The sequence below is a fragment of the Malaclemys terrapin genome, chromosome 16 (genome assembly GCF_027887155.1).
Source record: "Malaclemys terrapin pileata isolate rMalTer1 chromosome 16, rMalTer1.hap1, whole genome shotgun sequence".
In the NCBI taxonomy this organism is placed as follows: Eukaryota; Metazoa; Chordata; order Testudines; family Emydidae; genus Malaclemys; species Malaclemys terrapin.
This window is the reverse complement of record NC_071520.1, coordinates 2,090,733-2,111,111: the sequence shown is the minus strand read 5'-3', so window position 1 is coordinate 2,111,111 and position 20,379 is coordinate 2,090,733. Positions and strand designations below refer to the sequence as shown.

Sequence of the window (20,379 nt, the reverse complement as noted above, 5' to 3'; positions counted from 1 at the left end):
TACCAATGAATAGCACTATCTAAGAGCTAGGGATTATTGTTGTTTATTATCTCAGCCAGTGGAGCAAAGATTTTTAAAAATTGTGTCTGTTAGCAGGAGGAGTTAAAGTAAAAACTCAGACAACTTGTTTCGTGCCATCCGGGTATGAGGAGGGCTTTAATCTTTACCACTATGGTGGAAGGGGAGATTTGAGACACCTGAAATAGAAAATTATATCAATAGTTTTTCCCTACTTAATCAATAACCCCCTCACCTCTCCTGGACACTGCTAAACACTCTAGCCCGACGGGCAAACTGTACAGATTGCACAAATGACTTGGCGCTGCTCAAATCACAGAGGAATTTGTTTTGTTTTTTATTTTTGTTCATTTTACTTTGCTGGTTTAGCCTCAAGCCCAGGGCAGAAGACCTATCTGCATTTGAGACTTCAAAGTAGGTTATTCCAAGGTACTTTGTGTGTGGTGATGGGATCGCCGTCTGTAATACTAACCTGTGCATGAGCTTGCCTGTGAAACATGCTGCTATAGCCAACTGTCAGTGCTGCAGCCCCCAAAGTGCACCATGAGCCTGAGCCACCCCAGCAGTGTGCTTTGCAAGTGTGAGATCCAGTGCCGTGTCCCACCCCACCCATACATGGATCAGAAGAGCATGTAATAGACAGCAGGATTGTTCTGTCTCATCTTGTCTGTGGGGTTCACAGCTTTTGTCTATTCACTTCTGTCCAAAGTCCTCTGTCTCGGTGGTGTCCTCCTTGATGAAAGCTGAACTGGGACAGTAAGTGGGGAGTGGACTAAATGTGGAATGCCTCACATGCCTGATCCCACTTCACTGCATGTGGGTGGAAATCTACCAGAGAAATGGATGCCCTTTGCAGACTCTGCAGGGTGTTGCAAAGTAAAGTGGAAGATGCTTCCTCCTCCATTTGCTGCAGATGAAAATTCATGAGTTTAAAAACAACAACAACAACAAAAACCCCTCAACTTAAATTCACTCTTGATGCTGCCACTTGTGCTTCAAAACTGCCCTACGGAAGCCATGGCGCTGTCTCAGAGCAGAGCAGCCGATGAATGTAGAGTCTGCATCTCTCAGCTGAGAGCTGCTTATTCAAGGGAAATGTCAAGGGAAACAACTGAAGCCAGCCGGTATCTGGAAGCATCAACCAGGCAGGCGTACAGCTAAAGCTAGTCCTATGAGACTAACACAGTTAGAATTGTTCACCACAATTGGTACACAGAGACTGGTATTCTCAGTTTTAAGGACCGCGTTCTCGCTCCTTGTCTGCAGTCCTGTAGAATCCTGGAAATGGAAAAGACCTTTTAAGTCCCATCTTGCCCAGCCCCTTGGGAGCACAGTTGTCCCCTATAATCCGTTCTCCAGGGCACTGTCCAGTCCATTTTTAAATGATTCTGGTAATGGTGCTTCCACCGCTTCCTCTGGGAAACTGTTTTATTGATGGAATGTTAGCTGAGCAGCAATACTGCCTCAATCTCTTTCATAGCGATGCCTACATTTCACAGTGTTAGTACCATGGGGGGTAGCATGGCCAGACTAGGACTCTGGACAGGGCACCAATTAATCTTTCTTTATTGCCCTAATCTTTAGGGGCCAAATTCTGCTCTGTAACAGGTGCACAACTCCACTGAAGTCAGTGGGAGCAGAATGTGACCACTGCAGCATAAACTAATGCTACCATCTCTCCAATTTTGTCTTTCTCATCTTTCATCCTTCTGCTGCAATGCTCTTGCCCTACTCCCTCTCTCCGAGTGTACTAATGCCTCCTGCTCAGTTAACACCATGTCTGTTGTCTACAATATGTGCTTTTCTCTAAAGACTTAGCCTCTTGGAGAAGCCTCAGTCTGTGGCAGCATGTGTGCAGTTTACTGACTTGTGTGCCTTTATGAAGACCCTTTTAATACCTCAAACAGCTTCAAAGGTGGTATCTCTCTACTGTAGCCAAAGAGAAAGCAGATGTGTCCTGATCTTCAGACACCGGAGGGCTGCAGTAGGCCCTGATCGTAGCATTGAAAGAAGAAACTCTGAGACTGCCTTCCACACTAGCAGCCCCTCTCAAATGCAAGCAGAAAGCTTCTTGGCAAACTCATTTTGAAATGCAGTGTTCTGTAGTGTAGAGGGGATCAGGTTGGCCTAACACATGAAAGGCCCCTGATTCAAAACCAGGAAGAGAAGCTTCAGTCTTGGGAGGCAGTGCTGCCTGTGGATAGAGCACTGGGCTTGGAATCAGGAGACCTGGCTTTTTTTGGCTCTGCTGCTGACCTTAGGCAAGTGACTCCACTGCTCCGTGCCTCAGTTTCCCCCATCTGTAAAATAGGGATAATGGTTCTTTTCAGAGTGCTTAGAGTTGTATGGATGTGTAGGAGCTAAGTATTATTTGGAATTTGATTTTATCATTGTATTTTAGTTCGTTTCCTATTTAATGATACACTACTACTAAAACTGGGGGAAAAGAAAGATGCCCAGAATTTCACCTTTCTGGATGTTCAGTTTGCCGTATTTTAGTTTTCAAAATGATCCGTGATGTTGCAGGATGTATTTCTGAATCAAAGATGTTTGCTCTGTGTGAAAAGTAGCAGCAGTCAGTGTAGACAAAAATATTAGTGCTTCTTTTATTAAATAATCTGCAACTCCAGTCTTAGGTGTGTGAGTGGCATCTATAGGCCGACTGTGTGGAGAGCGTTCTTTTCAGTTAGAGCTCACCATAGGGATGACGTGATACAGGTTAAAGTGTTAGCCATAGACTGTTCACTCCTGGATCCTGGATCTGCATTGTTAATGGAGTGGTCTGGATGCTTATTTGAGCTGTCCAGACCTCTTGCATCTGTGAATCGTTCAGTCAAGTTTTTGTGTAAGCAATTCGCTCCTTGCTGCTCCTGGCTGAACTGCAGGTGCTCCAAGAAAAGCCATTCTCATTGTATTTTGGCATTTCCTGCCCTCAGGACCAAAGAGGCCAAAAAAAATGAAATGAAAGTGTGTAGAGTGGCATTGAATGACTTCATTCAGCTTTTGTCACCCCTCTGAAAGGTTTGGGTCAAGTGTTCAGGTGGGGCTGGATGAACATTTATGTTGGAGCCTGCTGTCCCATGTCTTAATCTGCAGTTACTTTTAAGAAACCTAGTATCATCTTTTAATCCAGTTGTGGGCATAACACTGGGATAAAATGAAGCACTGATAGCTCTTGAAAGAAATAATCCATCAACTGTAAGAAATTCTGGGTCTGGAAGGAGCCTCTCCTGTAATTAAACCTGATTCACAGCAAATGTTGTTTTTGTGACCTCTGGGTTTTGTTGCCTGCCTTTGAAGATGCCGGCTAAATTTTTCATGTTTAATTATGTGGTTAACATGCTAATCCCTTTTTATGAGCTCTGTGGGCACAGCACAGGCACCTCATCTGGAAACTGATTTCCTTCCCATGTAGCTTGTTCTCTCTGATGCCCATTGGCTCTACTAACTCCAGCTGGCTCAGCTTCAGGAGGGTTTGCTGCTTAGACTTCTGCGGAATAAAAAACTCAAGGCATTTTCTCTTCTCCACACTCTTTGACTTAAGGGGCCCCTCTCAGGACAGGTAACAAAGCTCTGCTTAATGTCAACAGGATTTAACAGAATTTGTTGAGGTGTTGGTTTTTTCCCCCCACTTGCTTTTCTCTTGCCTAGATTTCTCCACCTATCACAATGACCCCCTGTGAAGTACCCAGTCTGGGAGCTAGGCATTGTCTGTTCCTAGAGCAGTAGTCTTGGTTTTAGTCAGTGATTTGGTAGTTCTGCAAATGGGATTAGTCTCTTAGTGTCAGAATCTCTTTTCATGCAGCTGCCATGTCTTCCAGTGCCCATTCAGTGATTGCACCTTGACTTACACCTTGCTTCATTCTCCGATGGGATCCTCAAGTGGAGCTTGGAGATCCCATGGCACTCTGAGGGGAAGTGATGTAATTCCTTTCGGCCAGGTTGACATTCCTTTGCTCAGTAAAAGCTGATCCTGATGTCCATGGTTGTGTGTAAGCTATTGCTGACTGTGTAATGGTTGTTTTGTACCAGCCCAGTCAACAGCTGATTCATTCCTTTCTAGAGCTCTGAAAGTGGAAGTAAATACATAAAATTTGTCTTCTATTTGTGAAGAGCCCTCTCTGTGTTGTCAACTGGAGTTTTGGTAGCCCACTTCAATCATCAATTATTTACCATCAGTAGACTGGCCTTGCTTACTTTGTGTCGGGGATGCTGCATAGCTCCAAGTATAACACGTTCTGCTAGTTTGGATATCTGGAAGCTGACTGGATATCGAGGAATGGAAGGGGCAAAGTCGGGTTCAGAGTCAGGAATCAAACTTATAGATGAACTTACTTTTGTGTATTCCTCTTGACAGTCCCCTTTCAGAGCCCTCACGTTGACACTGGTAATGTGCATGTTAACAATGCAGCCATAGAAACATAGAATCTCAGGGTTGGAAGGGACCTCAGGAGGTCATCTAGTCCAACCCCCTGCTCAAAGCAGGACCAATCCCCAGACAGATTTTTACCCCAGTTCCCTAAATGGCCCCCTCAAGAATTGAACTCTCAACCCTGGGTTTAGCAGGCCAATGCTCAAACCACTGAGCTATCCCTCCCCCATGGCACCTGCAAACACACCTTCTGGCAGCAAAAAGAGGAATGTGTGACTGCAGGGTAACATCCCTGTAAGAGCAATCCCTGCTTCACACTACTATCTCCCTGAGGACTAAAACAGCAGGTAAGGTGCAAGCCGGGCAAGTCAAAGGAGTACAGCTGAAAATCAGGCCTATGGAGCATATCTAGGGGTCCCATAAAGCCATATCCGCACTAACCTTTTATTTCCCATCATGGCTACCTTATGCAGCTTCATTGGTGTGAGTATTTGTGTAGACAAGGCACCAGCATTAACAGCAATGTGCCCTAGACCTCCTCTGAGCCAGAGTGTGAAACTGACTAGAACAGAGGTGGGCAAACTACAGCCCGCGGGCCACATCTGGCCCACGGGACCGTCCTGCCCGGTCCCTGAGCTCCTGGCCCGGGAAGCTCGCCCCCGGCCCCTTCCCTGCTGTCCCTCCTCCCCTGCAGTCTCAGCTCGCTCATTTCACTGCCAGCGCAGTGCTCTGGGCGGCAGGGCTGTGAGCTCCTGGGGCAGCGCAGCTGCAGAGCCTGGACTGACCCGGTGCTCTGTGCTGCGTGCTGGTAGTGGCGGCGGTGTGGCCCGGCTGCAGCCGGGCAGCGCGGCTGTAGTGCCACCAGCCACTGGCGCTCCAGGCAGCGGGCACGGAGGCATAGAGCGGGGGGGGTTGGATAGAGGGCAGGGGAGTTCGGGGTGGTGGTCAGGGGACAGGGGTGTGGATAGGGGTTCGGGCAGGGGTCCTGGGGGGCAGTCAGGAAGGAGGGGAGGTTGGATGGGGCGGCAGGGGGCAGTCAGGGGCAGGGATTCCGGGGGCAGTTGGGACAGGGATAAGGGGTGGTTGGATGGGGCAGGGGGCCCAGGGGGGCCGTCAGGAAAAAGAGATGGGGTTGGATGGGGCGTCAGGGATCCAGGGACAGTCGGGACAGGGAGTGGGGGGTATGGATGGGACCAGCGGTCTCGGGGGCGTCAGGGAACGGGGGGTTAGATGGGGCAGGAGTCCTGGGGGGGGGGGGAGGGCATGACCCCCTCCCTTAACCGGCCCTCCATACAGTTTCCGAAACCCGATGTGGCCCTTGGGCCAAAAAGTTTGCCCGCCCCTGGACTAAAAACATAAAGGAAACTGACTAGCTTTTTTTTCTTGTTCACACTGAATGAAATGTAACGAGTAAAATCAGGGCTGTCATCTTGCCAGTGTTCGGAAGATATTACCTGCAAATTGACATTCATCTGCTCCCATTCAACACATTCCTCACCCGAGTTGGGAGCACATGGAAGACCTGTGCTCTGGCCCCCGTCCTGAGAGGAGTAAAGGTGGGGTGGGAGCAATAGAAATAGAGAGATCACCAAGGGGAGTAGAAAATGGGGGTGGGGGAGAGGAAAAACGATGGGAGTCTTTAAAATAGAGAGGGAAAGTTAAAGCATCCAGCTAGAAGTGGAGACTAAGGAGGGCAGATGTGGGAACGGAATGGGAAGCAAGGGGAAGAGAGAGAGTGCTTGCTGTGTACAGTGTTTTGAATTTATGATTTAATAGAGAATGTAGCTCTACCAACAGTCTGAAGATGTGCCATGCCACGCTTCAAATGGAGTGCTGGGGGTAAGACCTGCCTCTCTTGGGGGGTATAGGCAAAAAGAACAGGAGTACGTGTGGCACCTTAGAGACGAACACATTTATTAGAGCATAAACTTTCGTGGACTACAGCCCACTCATTCGGATGGGGGTATAGGTCACTCGCCCCTTGAGGCTGGCAGGGATGCAGCATAAGCCATGAAATGAGAATTCGCTGTTGCATTCATTGAGGTGGTGCTTGTAGCACAGGTGAGGAAATTGCTGTTTAAAACTGGGCTGTTCATATGAGCATCCCGTAAAGCAGAAGCCTCCTCTGTCCCCTCTTTTGTACCCCTGAGCAAAGGGTACGTTTATCACCTGTGTCCAGGCTTTTATTTTTTCCCCTGAGCTTCTTGGTGGGTTTGCGGCATCCTTGTGCTGTAAACAGACTCCATGCCTGGAGGCTCAAGCTCCTGCCCTAAAAGATTAGCATTTTATTCCCAGTACCTCCTCCCCTCCTCCTTCCAACCCTTAATCTCCAGTACATTGGGGAGGGTGTGTAAATGGATTTGGTGGTCTCATTTCAGTGCCACATGATTTTGCTGTGCCAGCAGAAGTTCTGCACATGGAGTTATTGGGTTAGCTGCTGTAAAATGGGTTTGGATGTGGGGGACTTATTGTTTGCTTTAAAATCAAATAACAAATTTGGAACCCCTGGATAAAGGCAGACGCTCTGCAAAGCCCCAGCAAAGAGAGTCAGGGAATCCATGTCCATGTTCTCTTTTCCTTCTCTTGATGCATTTTAGCTCTAGCTGCCTAATTGCCCTTCCTCTCTCCCTCTACATTTTCTTTGATGGCTCTAGTAGTACGTTGTGGAGTCCATCCCCCCCTCCCCTTCCTGCAAGAAGGAGATTATCATAATACTGCCTTGTAAATCAATTTTCTCTCTGCACTGACGAAAATGTAATTTGCTCTTAATCACTCGGCTTTGGCTGCACAATCTTATGTTACACATAGATATTTATTTATTCTTGCATCACCGTGGGGAAATGGAATCGGTGTATGGAATGCTTTAGGAGGGCGGCAGAGAGAGCTTGCAGCTGATCCAGGGCCAGGCTTTCCAGACAGGAAGTACTGGAGTTGTTGCTAACAGCTAAACTAGTACCAGACAGGAGGCAATAGGGGGAAGTGATGGGGCGCCTCTCCATTTTAGTTGCTGGACTTAGGGGTGCTATAGGGAATGGTGTAAAAACAGCGGCAGCTGTCAGCTATTCCTGTCCCAGCCTCTGGCTGTGGGCAGCAGTGTAGGAATACTGGCCATATGGAGTACTGCAGTCTCCTACTTTTATATAACCATGATGCAGGGCAGGTAAGAGTGAAACTGGTGGTTCCCAGAATAGGGAGTGGGATTTCCCGGATACCTGGTGCCTGTCTCTTTTGCAGCAGAAATGAAATGAAAACAAGCTTGGTTCAAGGAATCCCACTGCACCTCCCACTTACATGGCCACGCAGCTGTGCTCAGTATGATGAGTCAGGCTTGTTTCCTCTCTGCAGAAGCTGGGGACAGAGCCTTCATTGGCTCTGACCTTCTTTTTACTTGAGTGGATGTGTCAGGCTTTGTCATGCCACTTGCAGTCTGGATGCAATTGCTACGTGCGACTCCAGAGTGAGTGTGCAGCTCTCTGGGCAGCGTGCAGCACGGTGGCTGTCAAAAGCAGTAGGCAGGCTGATTGGCGAAACACTGCCTGGGATCAGAGCTTCCCTGAGCTTATTCACCTGAGCATTTCTTATTGATGCCGGAGGTGGGGGAGGGGAGCCAACCAAACGCAGCCCTTCTGGAATTTCTCCACAGCGGGAGAACAGTAACAAATATATTTACAAGCTCTTTAAAAAGTTTTCTGTCCCGGAGCAGGATGTCATCACTGACAGAAAGTAACAGTCTGCTCAGTCAAGAGCAAACTTAAATTCCTTCTGTGTTATTCACAGGACAGATTTTAATCAGATGTGAGAGGGCAGCTGGATGAGAGATATGGGTTAGCCCCAGGGTCTGGTGGAAGCTACTCCCAATTTGTGAGAGCCTGCTGATGGCTGTCAAGAGTTGTCCCCACACCTAGAGTAATAGGGGTGGAGCAACCTCACACTGCTGTCTGGATTCCTGGAGTGGAATTGCAGCCGGGGCCTTCAGCAGGCTAACAGGATGGTGAACGCTCACTGTCTGGAATAACCCACCTACCATTAGTATGGGGCCCTCTAGGTTACACCAGCTAGGAGGATAAGTGTGAGGCTTCCCAACTCCTGCATGTGGGCATAAGATGGAGTCAGGAAAGAATTTTTCTTCATGGAATTATGAGCAGGTTTATGGCTTTCTCAGAACACCCAGCATTAACCATTGACCCAAACAGTGCCCCAGTTGGTCTGTTCTAGTACAGCCAATTCAATGTATATATGGGATCTCTGGCCAAATTCGACTCTGTTTTACTGGTGCAAGTTCCACAGAAATCGAATGTAACCGGGCAAAACTTGGCCCTCATTGCTCAGTGCTGTACTTTGATGTATGGCCTGTGTCTCCTGGCCATTGTGCCCATGATGCTAGAACCTGCAGTAGCTGACCCAGCCCAGGAGGTTACAGGACACCTGCATTCTGTTTCCAGGTCTCCCATTGGCTTACTTTGTGACCTTGAGCAAGTCACCTCAATGCTCTGTGCCTCAGTTTCCTTATATATTAAATGGGGAGAGCAATGCAGGTCTGCTCAGGAAAAGTGATGTGAGATTTACAGATCAAAAGCATTAATCAAGCACTGAGTGGTGTTAATGCCTAAAAGGATAGAACAGAGCTAGATTTCTTTTTTCTCCTTGCATCTATGTAGGACCCGCTCATTGCTGTGCTTTCCTATGCCCTGTCCAGATTTGCAGCAGCATTTACCCAGACTTGTGCTCCCTTCAGCTCTGAGGCTGCTGCAAAAAAGAGGGATTGTGTTAGTTTAAGGTGTTACTAGAAACACAGAGTGGGAAGGGAACTGATGGAAAAGCCCACATACATCAGAAGGTATCAACAACAGTGGAGAGTTGAATCAGAATAGGTCAGAATCTCCCTCTTAAACCGGAGGGAAACATTATATATTTCCCTTCACCTTAAATCAATGTTCTTAACTGGCCCTTTTCACTGAAGTATCTGAGCACTAAGTTCGTGGTGGTCTCTCTGAGTAGCACTTTTCAGTCACAGTCATCTTCCTATAGGCCAGGGTTTCTGTGTGTGTCTTGATCCAATTAAGGGCTTCCAATATTTCTTCTTTAAGTGAGCAGTACCTTGATGGCAGCACCAACCAAAGGATTTGCATGTGACTGTGGGATTGGAAGCTCATGGGAACCTTTACCCCCAGGCCATTCCTGTTCTCCCAGCCATGAGCCTAATGGGAAGGGATGATGAATTGCTTCAAGCTGAGTTAACCCTTTGCTAGACCAAGATGCTCAGAGGCGGTGGCGTGTCTTCTCTTGCTCATGCTCAGCTGAGGGGGAAAAACCAGCAAACCCTAGTGAATGATTGTCTGATCAGGGCATGGTAGGAGAGAGAGGCTCCTGTCTTTGGAGCGGGGAGCTACTTCTGCAAAAATAAATACATCAGATGGACTCTGCAGATACACAAGACATCTAGTTTTGACTAACCCTTCTGCAACTCTCTAGTGGAGAGTGTTTTCCTGAAATAATTTCCCTGCTTTTTCTTACTGCTCAGCCAACCCCTCTCTTCTTCACCCCTGCTCACTGCCAGTAGAATCTGGACTAGAATGATTCAGAGGGAGTATTATGGCAGCAGAGGCTTTGCTCCAAGGGAAGGAAGAACCCAGTGAACTAAATGGGCATTAGGGGGATTATATTTGCTTTTGCAAGCTGATCCCACTTGTTGGCATATTGCAGTGTCTAGCCATAAAGGAGCATACATCTGTGAAGGTTGTCCACTGCTGTAAACAGCGTTTCTTCATGGGAAGTCCACGACTGAGATTGGCCTAGAGCAGGTATTCTGCTGCCCTCCTGCTTCTCCCAGTGCCCAGCATTACCCTTAACCCTCTTTTATTGTAATTGGCACTACGTGATCGCAAGAGCCCAGGTTTAGTTCTTGCTGGATCTCGGTGAGAATGTTTCTCCTGTAGAGCTGCGTCCCTTTTCCTCTTCCTGCCTCATGCAAATTAATTGCAACATTTAATCCTGCAAGTGTCTTGAGGAGGGCCAGGGCTTTGCAAGGGAAGTGGCTTGCCAGTAAAATGAGTCTTTCTTCTCCCTAGTGTGTGGATGGGACCAGCTGGTCCCTGGGATAAGCAGGAGGCAATTCTTAACCAAGGAATTGACTGATGCTTGGAAGATGAGTTGGCTGTTTGAGTACACTCTGGCCCTGGGTATGATTGGAAACGTTCCAGTAGAGGACGTTAAGCCCCTGCAGTCATTTTCCTTGCAATACAGGTTTTTTGAATGAAATTGGAGCCGTCGGGAATATTGAGTAAGGGACAAGGGGATGGCGTTTAAACTGTATTGTATGGTGATCTGGACCTAAGATTCCTGTCTCAGCAAAATGCCCATCCCTCACCTACAGGCACATCAGTAAATCCATCTGAGTCTAAACCACCTCCATTGAGCACTGGATTCTGTGGACTCCCTGTGTCAGCTGCTTTGGTCTCTCCCCAACTCATTGACTGATTCAGCTGCTGTTTAGAAGGCGGCAGTTGTCCTAGGGCACTTGTTTCTGTAACTGTATTTAAGTATAGTGACTTCCTTGTGGGGCCCTGATGTTTCCTTTATCTTCCTGCTCAGGGTCTTGTTTCCAAAGAAGACTGAGTGATGGTTCTTGCTGGGGTATTATTTTATAAATACCCTCTATGGCAGCATAAATAATCTGCTGCTGCTTCCCAGACAAAGATGAGACGCATTCCCTGACCTACAATGGAGAAAGTGCTCTCAGAGGTGCTGCGTGTCCTCCGCTCCTCCTGCCTTCAGTGCGAGTCAAAGATGCTCAGCTCTTTGCAGGATCTGGCCCTAAATAAGAGCAGGCAGCTCTCAGGTGAGGGATTTGTTGAGGAGGAAGGTGAGCATGGGTTTGAAGAAGGGGCCTGCCAGCTGAGGCAGATGTGGCTCGCAGCAGTAGTAAGCAGTGACAAGTGGGCTGACTTTCAGAGGGGCTTGAGACCTGAAGCTTCAGTAGGAGATAGAAGAGGCTGTAGATCTGTGCATTGCAGAGGTGGTGGAGAGGGAGTACTTGACCGTCTCCACCTGAACACCCATTCCCCTAGTTTTGGGGTAGCAGGACTGAACTGCACTAAACTTCTTACTTGGGATCAGCAAATAGGGACGTGATCGTTCCCCTTTATTCGACATTGGTGAGGCCTCATCTGGAATACTGTGTCCAGTTTTGGGCCCCACACTACAAGAAGGATGTGGAAAAATTGGAAAGAGTCCAGCGGAGGGCAACAAAAATGATTAGGGGTCTGGAGCACATGACTTATGAGGAGAGGCTGAGGGAACTGGGATTGTTTAGTCTCCAGAAGAGAAGAATGAGGGGGGATTTGATAGCAGCCTTCAACTACCTGAAGGGGGGTTCCAAAGAGGATGGAGCTCGGCTGTTCTCAGTGGTGGCAGACGACAGAACAAGGAGCAATGGTCTCAAGTTGCAGTGGGGGAGGTCCAGGTTGGATATCGGGAAAAACTATTTCACTAGGAGGGTGGTGAAACACTGGAATGCGTTACCTAGGGAGGTGGTGGAGTCTCCTTCCTTGGAGGTTTTTAAGGCCCGCCTTGACAAAGCCCTGGCTGGGATGATTTAGCTGGGAATTGGTCCTGCTTTGAGCAGGGGGTTGGACTAGATGACCTCTTGAGATCCCTTCCAACTCTGATATTCTGTGATTCTAATAATACATAGTATTTGACTCTTCTCAGCATAGCTAGTTGGACCTTGGCTTTGGGAGCACCGTTATCAAGAGGAGAATGCACTAAACTGTCCCCAAACAACGCAAAGAACCCCAGTATGGGTGGCAGCAGGATCAAACACTGGCCCCATGAGTCAGTTCGCCTGGCCTGCTGCCTTCTGAACTCCCTGTAGATCTCCAACCAGTCACACATTCAACTGACTGCCTGCTGTTCCTGCCTCTCATGTTTTATTGAATGTGGAGTGTTCCCACCAGACTTTCAGCAGAGAGCCTCCAATTTCCCCTGTAAACAGGAGGGGGAGGAAAATGGTTCAAACTGTGGTGAATTTTAATTGTTCATCCCCACCCTAACGTGCCATAGCTTGCAGCGAGGCAGCTCCTTGGACAGGGCTTTCAGCACTCGGTGATCCAGGCTTGTAAACTGTCTGCAGCCTAGTGAGCATACAGGGAGCCGGTCCTGCTCCTGTTCACTCAATGCAAAACTCCTAGTGACTTCATTAGAAGCAGGATCTGACCCATCGCAGGGCCCCATTTTCTCCATGATAACAAACCTAGATGCTGCAGCAATGTTAATTACATGAATTAATTACGTAAATTTATTCTGTTGCCATGCAGCACCCTTCTCTTCAGATGAGAGTTGTCAAAAAACACAGAGTGCAACTATCGGTATCTACTAAGTCTGCTAAAGCCTGCTGCACGTCTTAGCCTGCTGCTCCCCTCCTGTATCCCCTGCCCGGGTATCGCTGCTGGAGACCCCCCTTGGGAAAGGAGGGGGGCTGAGTCAGGCTGGGATGGCAATGGGCACTTAAGGAATTGGAGAGAGGAACCATTGAGGCTGGCTTCCCTTTTACACCAAAGTGGGAGGGTGTCTCTAACTGGGGCCTCAGTAGTATCAGGCAGGGTAGGCCAAGGGAGCGGGTCTAAAATCCATGCAGCTGTTCTGAAAGGTTGTTCGTAAATAGCAGCTTGGCACCGCCCCATTCCCAGCAACGCTGGCCACTCCTGACCTGACTCCAGCTCTGTTTCCTCCTGCTCTGTGACTGCGAGACCTGAACAGGCATCTTTACTGGCTCCCCAAAGAGCTCCTCCCCCTGAACCCCAGCCATTTCCACTGCCAGGCTCCCAGGAACAGTGCAGGGACACGCCCACCCCACACACACCTCTTTCAGGGATGTCTAGCAATGGCTGGGGTGGGCTGCAGTTCCCCAGCCAGCAGGCCAGTGGCCGAAGAAATGGGGACAAAAAAATCTTTCCTCTTTCTGCGCAGCACAGTGGAAACTGAGGCTGATCATGCAGTTAATATCCCCAGCCAGAGAGGTGCTGCAAGGCATAGACCATGGTGGACTCCTGTGGTTCCAGCACAGTGGAGAAGTCTGCTGAATACTTAAGAACTTGCTAAAATACCAAAGTCCACAGCCAGTAGCTTAGCTTGGGAATCCTAGAGTGCCTGGGATCCCTGTCTGGGGTTGCATAGCAGTGTGTGGGGCAGTCATGTGCTGATGTGGGAGAGGGAAGGGCTATGCAGACTTATGGTCTCAACGTGGTAGCTTTGGTCTGAGGGATTCTTTCTCTGCCACTCACAAAGTGGGGTGGCCTGGAGAGATCTTGGGCCCTTGTAGTTGGTGAGGTGAAGAAGGCCCAAGCTGGGAGATTTCATCAGTTGTCTAGGTAGGAGAGAGTAGGTCTCATTGATGGACTCATCTTCTGAGATGTTCCTCCAATGGCACTTGATTTAAATGCTCTTCCTGTACCTCCTCCCTCCTGCTATCTTGGCTAGATGGAATCTTGGCTCCAGGATACTCTCTGGGCTGAGTGATGGAGAATTCCTGCCCGTCTCCTTCCCCTGGCTGCTACAGCAGGTGTCTCATTGTAGTTCCACAACTGATAGTGGCCAAGCCTCACCAACCAGCTTCCAGGGGAATCCATTTCCATCACCCGACTTAGAGGAACAGACATGATAAACAGCTACTCTAAGTAATTCTGAACTACAGTGCTGACTGAAAACATCCCCCCCATCTCAATGAATATGTCTCATACAAAGGTGCATTAGAAGGTGTGTTACTCAGAAGCCTCTTCTTTAGGAGATGCTCATGTGTCAACAGCTGGCCAGAATGTTTCAGGACCCTTGAGGTGTGTTTTCTTTGATCAGACTGCCAGTGCTCTCATGCAGTAAGACTGTTCTCAGATGCGGAAAAGGGGAAGGCCGTAAATGTTTGATCAGTGTTTGTAATCTGGGACAGCCTTTCTGAACACCAGCAGTACCAACGGACCTCACCGGTACATGCAGGTTTCTCAGCACTTCTGTGTATCAGGCCTCTGAACCTAAACTCATGTGGTATGTTGCAGTCCCCCTGAATGTATTGGGATAGCATTGTGCAGGGCTGATGGGAAAGCAGGTCAAGCTCTTTCTTCAGTCTCTCTCTCAACTCTCTTGCAGCTCACCTTGCAGAGCACCAAGTCCCGTGTGGCCTTCTTCGAGGAGCTCTAGGAGGTGATCCAACCATCCTGCACTGCTGCTTCCAGCGAGCCAGCCACTTGCCAGCCAGAACCTCCTTCAGCAAGGCCATATAGGCACATCCCACTGGCTGGGGAGCCAGGAACGCAGCCTCTCTACATGCTGGCTGAGTGCATTCTGGGACATGATGCTGCTCCTGTGCAATGGACTTGGTCCGTCAGCTGTCCGTGGATTTCAGCGTGATGATCTCTAGTTTAGAGTATCCTAATCCCCCTTGTAGGTTTTTAACTAGCTACCCTCTTCTGCCGTTTATAATGCAGAGCTGTGTATCCCTTGCAGTCTTTTAAAGCAGTATTTGTATTTGGCTGTGACTATCATGTGACCTCTTGGGAGAGGGTGAGCAGGCGCGTGTGCCTTGGAAGGGACGCCTTTCCCTTCCGGCCCTGCTTTAGGGAATACCACAAATAATGTGCACTTCTGCAGGTGGAGATATGGCACCTTCAGCAGTTCGGGAGCCAGGCGGCGGGATGTGCGCTACCCTCTCCATACCCCCAGTACTTCTGCCTGACTTTTGGAGGGGCTGAGTACTGGTAGCCCCCATTGGTGACACACACAGTGATATAATGGATGCTTTAATCAGTGTTACAGCCTCCCCTACAAGGGCGTGATTAGGTCTGGTCTTCCTGCCTGTCAGAGAATCTAATAGACCTAGAAGGGGTTCAGAGATACGCCGTGGAAATAGGTTTGGAACGACTTCTGTATAAGGAGAGATTGAAAAGACTCTAGCTGTTTACCTTAGAGAGCTGCCGCATAGCGGGGACACTACAAAGGTGTGCAAACTAATGAATGGTATGACGCAAGAGCAAGGGCATAGTCAAGGAAACGGAAAAGTGGCATATCCAGCACTGATCAAAGGAAATGCTTTCCCACACAGTGTGCAATGAGCCTCTGGAACTCCTTGCTACAAGATTCCACTGACACCAAGAATTTTGTAGGATTAGATCTTTGTCTGGATACAAAAATAGCCAGAAATCTAGCAGTGGACATTTACAAAGTGAAGGGGTTCTGGAAGAGATATGAACCTTGTAGATCAGGAGGGAATTTCCTCTGTGCCCTGGTCATCCCATAGCTACCTATTGCAGCCTTCTTTTCACTTTCCTCTGAAGCATCTGGCACTGGCCACTGGTGGAGATGGGCTAGAAGGACCATGGGTCTGATCCACTGTCAGTTCCTGTTCATGGGAGCTGCATGTGCTCAGCCTCTCTGCACATCACCTCCCTTGCTCCATTTTAACTCCCCTGGTAGAGTGGTAACCAGCTCCCCACGAGCTGGGACTCTACTGAGAGCAGTCCCAGCATCTCTTTACTGCTGAGTCCTGTTGACTGAGAGTGGCAGGAGCAGCCTTGCTCTGGTGGTAGCAGAGCCTCTGGTTTCCAGTCCCTGAAGGACCATGCTGTGAACACTCATGCACCCCGTGCCTGCCGTGAGAGAGCCAAGCAACAGGGTTGAGTTACTAAGCAATCAAGGTGAGGTTGGCTGCTAAATGAAGTAGCTCTCTCCTAGCCAGGGACTCTTGGCAGCTATGTCGAAGAAGTCAGTGGCATCCTCAGCTCTTGAAAGGACATAGGGCTGCTGCTTTGGAAGGAGAGGAGTAACTCCTGGCATATGCTTTGTCATCATCCTGTCTCCTTGGTCAGTGCTAGCACCCATCCCGCCCTGCTTTGTATTCTCTGTTTTGGGGGGTGAGTGGGGAGAGGTGCAGAAATCACTTTCAATTTATCTCCCAGGTGCTGGAAGGAGGGGGGCTGCCGCACCCGCTGGCTTGAAGTAGTTTTCACTATATCGAGGATTTACAGTTTGGTTCAATGGCTCCCAGCACCCCCCCACCATACAAATTGTTCCAGCACCACTGTTGGCAGCCCCTCATGGGAGGGAGGAAGGAATGGATAGCTCAGTGGTTTGAGCATTGGCCTGCTAAACCCAGGGTTGTGAGTTCAATCCTTGAGGGGGCCATTTAAGACTCTAGGGCAAAAATCTGTCTGGGGATTGGTCCTGTTTGAGCAGGGGGTTGGACTAGATGACCTCCTGAGGTCCCTTCCAAGCCTGAGATTCTATGATCCTAATGCACTTATGAACTATTGGGCCCTGCCTTTGTGTAATGGCCTCTGGTCTACTCCTACACACACACACACAACCTACTTACAGGCAGCTATTATCGCTTAAGCTCACCCCTTTGCTATTCTATGTTTTGTTCTGCACCAGCATAAAGCTTTCGTGCCCTGGCGGTTATATTCATTACATATACAGAAATACACTATTCAACCCTTAAGCACTGCTGCTGCTTCCCAGACTGCCAGCCAGTTTGAACAGTGCATCTTCTAAAGGGTTAATCCAGGTGCTCTCCTGGAATGCAGTGTGTCAGGATCTTTTCTGTGACTTGGGGCCACTTGGAGTGTAGGGAAGCATGATTCCTCCCAGGGCAAACAGCATTGACTCCCCATGTCCTCTCGTCGATGCTGCAAGGACAGCAAGCGCTAGGCATGTCTCCTGCCGGACAACAGCTTCAGTGTCATGCCAATGGCTGGTCTTTAATCCCACCTAACCATACAGCCTGAACTCTAGAGTGGGAGCTTCTCACACATATACCACCATAAAGGGTTAAGGCCACGATGCTAAATGTTTGTATATCTTTTGTATCAATGTTCTTTGCCACCCTAGGGAGCAGAAAGAACACCCAAAGGTCCCAGCAGGAAGCCTTGCAGGTAGCAATGGGGTATCCCACAGATTGGAGCAGGCTGCAAAGTTGCAATAACATTGGGCTATGGATTAGCTTTTCTCTTGGGCTGGCTCAGTTCAGGTGACTGGGATTAAGTCCCGCTCAGAGTCTCCATCCTAAATCCTGCTTTTTAGGGGTTTATAGATCAGCTCTTAGCACTCCATCAGGGCTATAACCTCAGTAGATCCGGGCTTGGCTTAGGAGCAGAAAGATGCTAAATTTAAAAAGGAAAAACTGTTAAGCCATTTTCAAGTTATAAGAGCAGAAAAGTGACCTGATGTGAGGGGTTGATTTCCAGTAAAGGGACAAAAGGGAAGCGGGGGAACAAAATCTCTTATTAAAAGATGTTTTTCCATCAATCAGCCTCTCTCCCTGCTTGTCTCTCCCTAGTGACTCAATGTTAGTTATGTTTACTGCCCCTCGGAAAGGTTGGGCTAGGGCCCTTGGGGTGATCCAAGGGCTACACAGAACCAACAGCCATTTCAGCTTGAAATAGTGAATCCTGGCCCCAGTGAGTCAATGGGAATTCAGGGGAGCCAGGATTGCACCCAGAGTTTGCAACCATTTCATTGGTGCTAGTTAGAAACGCACATTTCATGCCAGTATTTTACGTATACACTTAGGTCCAGATCTTCAAAGGTATTTCAGTTCCTAAGTTAGGAGCCTAAATACCTTTGAGGATCCGGGCCTTAGACCATGATCCTGCAGTTATATATACATGTGGTCAACTTTGAGCTCATGACTAATTCCAGTGAAATCAAGCCTGATTTTAAGCTGGCTCCAAATTGCAGTTTACCTTATCTATGCTTCAGGTTTACAATGGAGCAGCTACATGGCTGGCTGGTTATAAATTTCTGGAATTGGGGCAAATTCTGACTGGAACCAAGGCCAAAGAGGAGTTACTTCCCCACTCCTCTCCCCTTCTTAATCCAGCACTGTCATAACACAAGAGCCAGGGGTCTCCCACTGAAATTAACAGGCAGCAGGTTTAAAACAAACACAAGGAAGAACTTCTTCACATAGCGCACAGTCAGCCCATGGAACTCATCAGAAAATGTGATGGTCAAAACTAGACCTGGGTTCAATAAAGAATTTGGTAAATTCATGGAGGATTGGTCCATCAATGGATATTAGTCAAGATGGTTAGGGATTAAACCCCATGCTGCGGGTGTCTGTAAGCCTCTGACTGCCAGATGCTGGGACTGGCCAATGAGATGGATCACTCAGTAACTGCCCTGTACCATTCATTGCCTCTGGTACAGGTCACTGTCAGAGACAGGACGCTAGGCTAGATGGACCATTGATCTGACCCAGTATGGCCGTTCATATTTAAACAATACTAGCAATCGCGTCCTTGCTGCCCACTCTTAGCAATTCTGAGCAAACACTAATGGTCTGTCTTTAACCCACCCAATTCACTTGCCTTTATTTTACTTTTTTCAGCAGCCTGGTTTAATCACAGAGGGCTGAATCTAGTCCTGTGGTGACCAGCTGAGTTATGGACAGGGTGGATTTGGCCCAGAGTCAGCCCATGGCTCAGCATAGTCTATCGTGGCTTTTAGCAGATCACACCCTTGAACCCTTTTATTTAAAAGGTCCCTGATATGCATTGAATCGCCTCCCATTTGGAAGTGTATGTGTCTGAAATTCAGATGGATGAAGCAGTCTTTTCCTTGGGATGGGATCCGGGACAGAAAGGCCTTTTTTTTCTATTCCCGTGGATTGTTATATTCTAAAGATACCATCGTTTTCTCATTTGTTTTAATAAAAATTGAAAGCAGTTGGAGGTGCAGTTGGTTTTTTTGGGAGTGGGTTAAAAAGAATAAAGAGCACTTTGTTATTGTAATATTACAGTGAGTCCTAAAGCAGGTTTAACGAGAGACGTGATTGCATCATCTCCAGAATATTAAATGCACCATAAAGGAACTTCCAAAACTGAGACACGGCTGCCTCCCCTCTGCTAGATCACAGCACACAGGAACCCTGAGCATGGAGATACCTGCAGCCCTGCTGCTAAATCACAGGTCCCGGGAATCCCCAGCACTGAGACACAACTATCTAAACACTATGGGCCATATCCTCCCCGGTCCACCGTGTCTGCTCAATAGAGTAAAGGGGCCACAAGGCAGCCTCTGCCTCTCTTGCATGGGCCATTCTACTAGTGGGCTATTGCAGTGCAGGAGGGGCAGGAAGCATTGCAGCGCCACTATCCCCTTTGCCCCATACAGGAGGCATGACTGTGGACATGCTACTTGCTTAATAAATTGGCTCGTTCTGGCTCATGAATGCAGTGGCTGGATGAGACGGACGCTGGTCATTAAATGTCAGGGAAGTTCTTGGCAGCTGTGGATCTTGATTTGACTTGACTTGGGAAAGCTCAAGTCTTCCTCTGCTTTGCTCACAGCTGTCCTGTTCCCTGACACGTCCCCAGAAGTTGTGTTCGTACCGGCCTGGCAGCCTCTCCCTGAGTTTTTGAGTAGCGCCAAGCACACTGGTGGCACATAAATAATACCAGCTCTGTGTCATGTGCCCTTTCAATCAGCTGTCATTTCTTAGCCACTTGTGCTCTCCTTGAACGCATGGGTTTGGGGTGCAGGGAGCTGCTGCAGAGCTGGGTTAATAGATATTTGACCCAGCTGCCTCTGAGCTGGGCTGGGAGCAGGAAATGTTTAATTTTCATTATCCATCATTCAGGCCTTTACAGAGGGCATGAGGACATGCACACAAAAAGCAAGGAGGCTGCTCTCTCTGACTGTCCCCTTTCTCCGCCATCTGAGCCACAGACAGGTTTGCAGCGGGGTGTTTGCATATCTCATTTAATGAATTCAGCAGCAGAGTTGTTTATCTGCTCTGTGTTTGCACAGCCCCGGCAGCAAAACCCCTGGAGATGAAATTTAGCTCTTGACGAGGGCTTGTCCTAGAATGATGGTTCTGTTTGTCACATTTATGTACACTTTTTTCAGTCAATAATTGACTCAGCAGAAGTGAGTAGGCTGATGTGACTCTTCTTTTGTTGGTTTGTGTCAATTTTGGGCCTGCCCCTAGGAGAGGAGTTGAC

At 48.4% G+C, this 20,379-nt stretch overlaps 1 protein-coding gene across 8 annotated transcripts in view; it reads left to right on the top strand.

Moving 5' to 3' along the window:
* NF2 (NF2, moesin-ezrin-radixin like (MERLIN) tumor suppressor) overlaps positions 1-20,379 on the top strand; it is a 107,531-nt gene that overhangs the window by 75,845 nt on the left and 11,307 nt on the right. For 2 of the 8 annotated variants that reach the window (XM_054006808.1, XM_054006805.1), the window contains exons 16-17: positions 388-432; positions 14,528-19,104. The exons of 3 other annotated variants lie outside the window; for them this stretch is intronic. In XM_054006808.1, the coding sequence (XP_053862783.1) occupies positions 388-423 (36 nt within the window). In that variant the 3' untranslated portion in view covers positions 424-432; positions 14,528-19,104. Of the gene's footprint in view, positions 1-387; positions 516-14,527; positions 19,105-20,379 lie in introns of those variants that run through there. 3 more of the 8 variants (XM_054006806.1, XM_054006804.1, XM_054006809.1) reach the window with 3 other exon arrangements.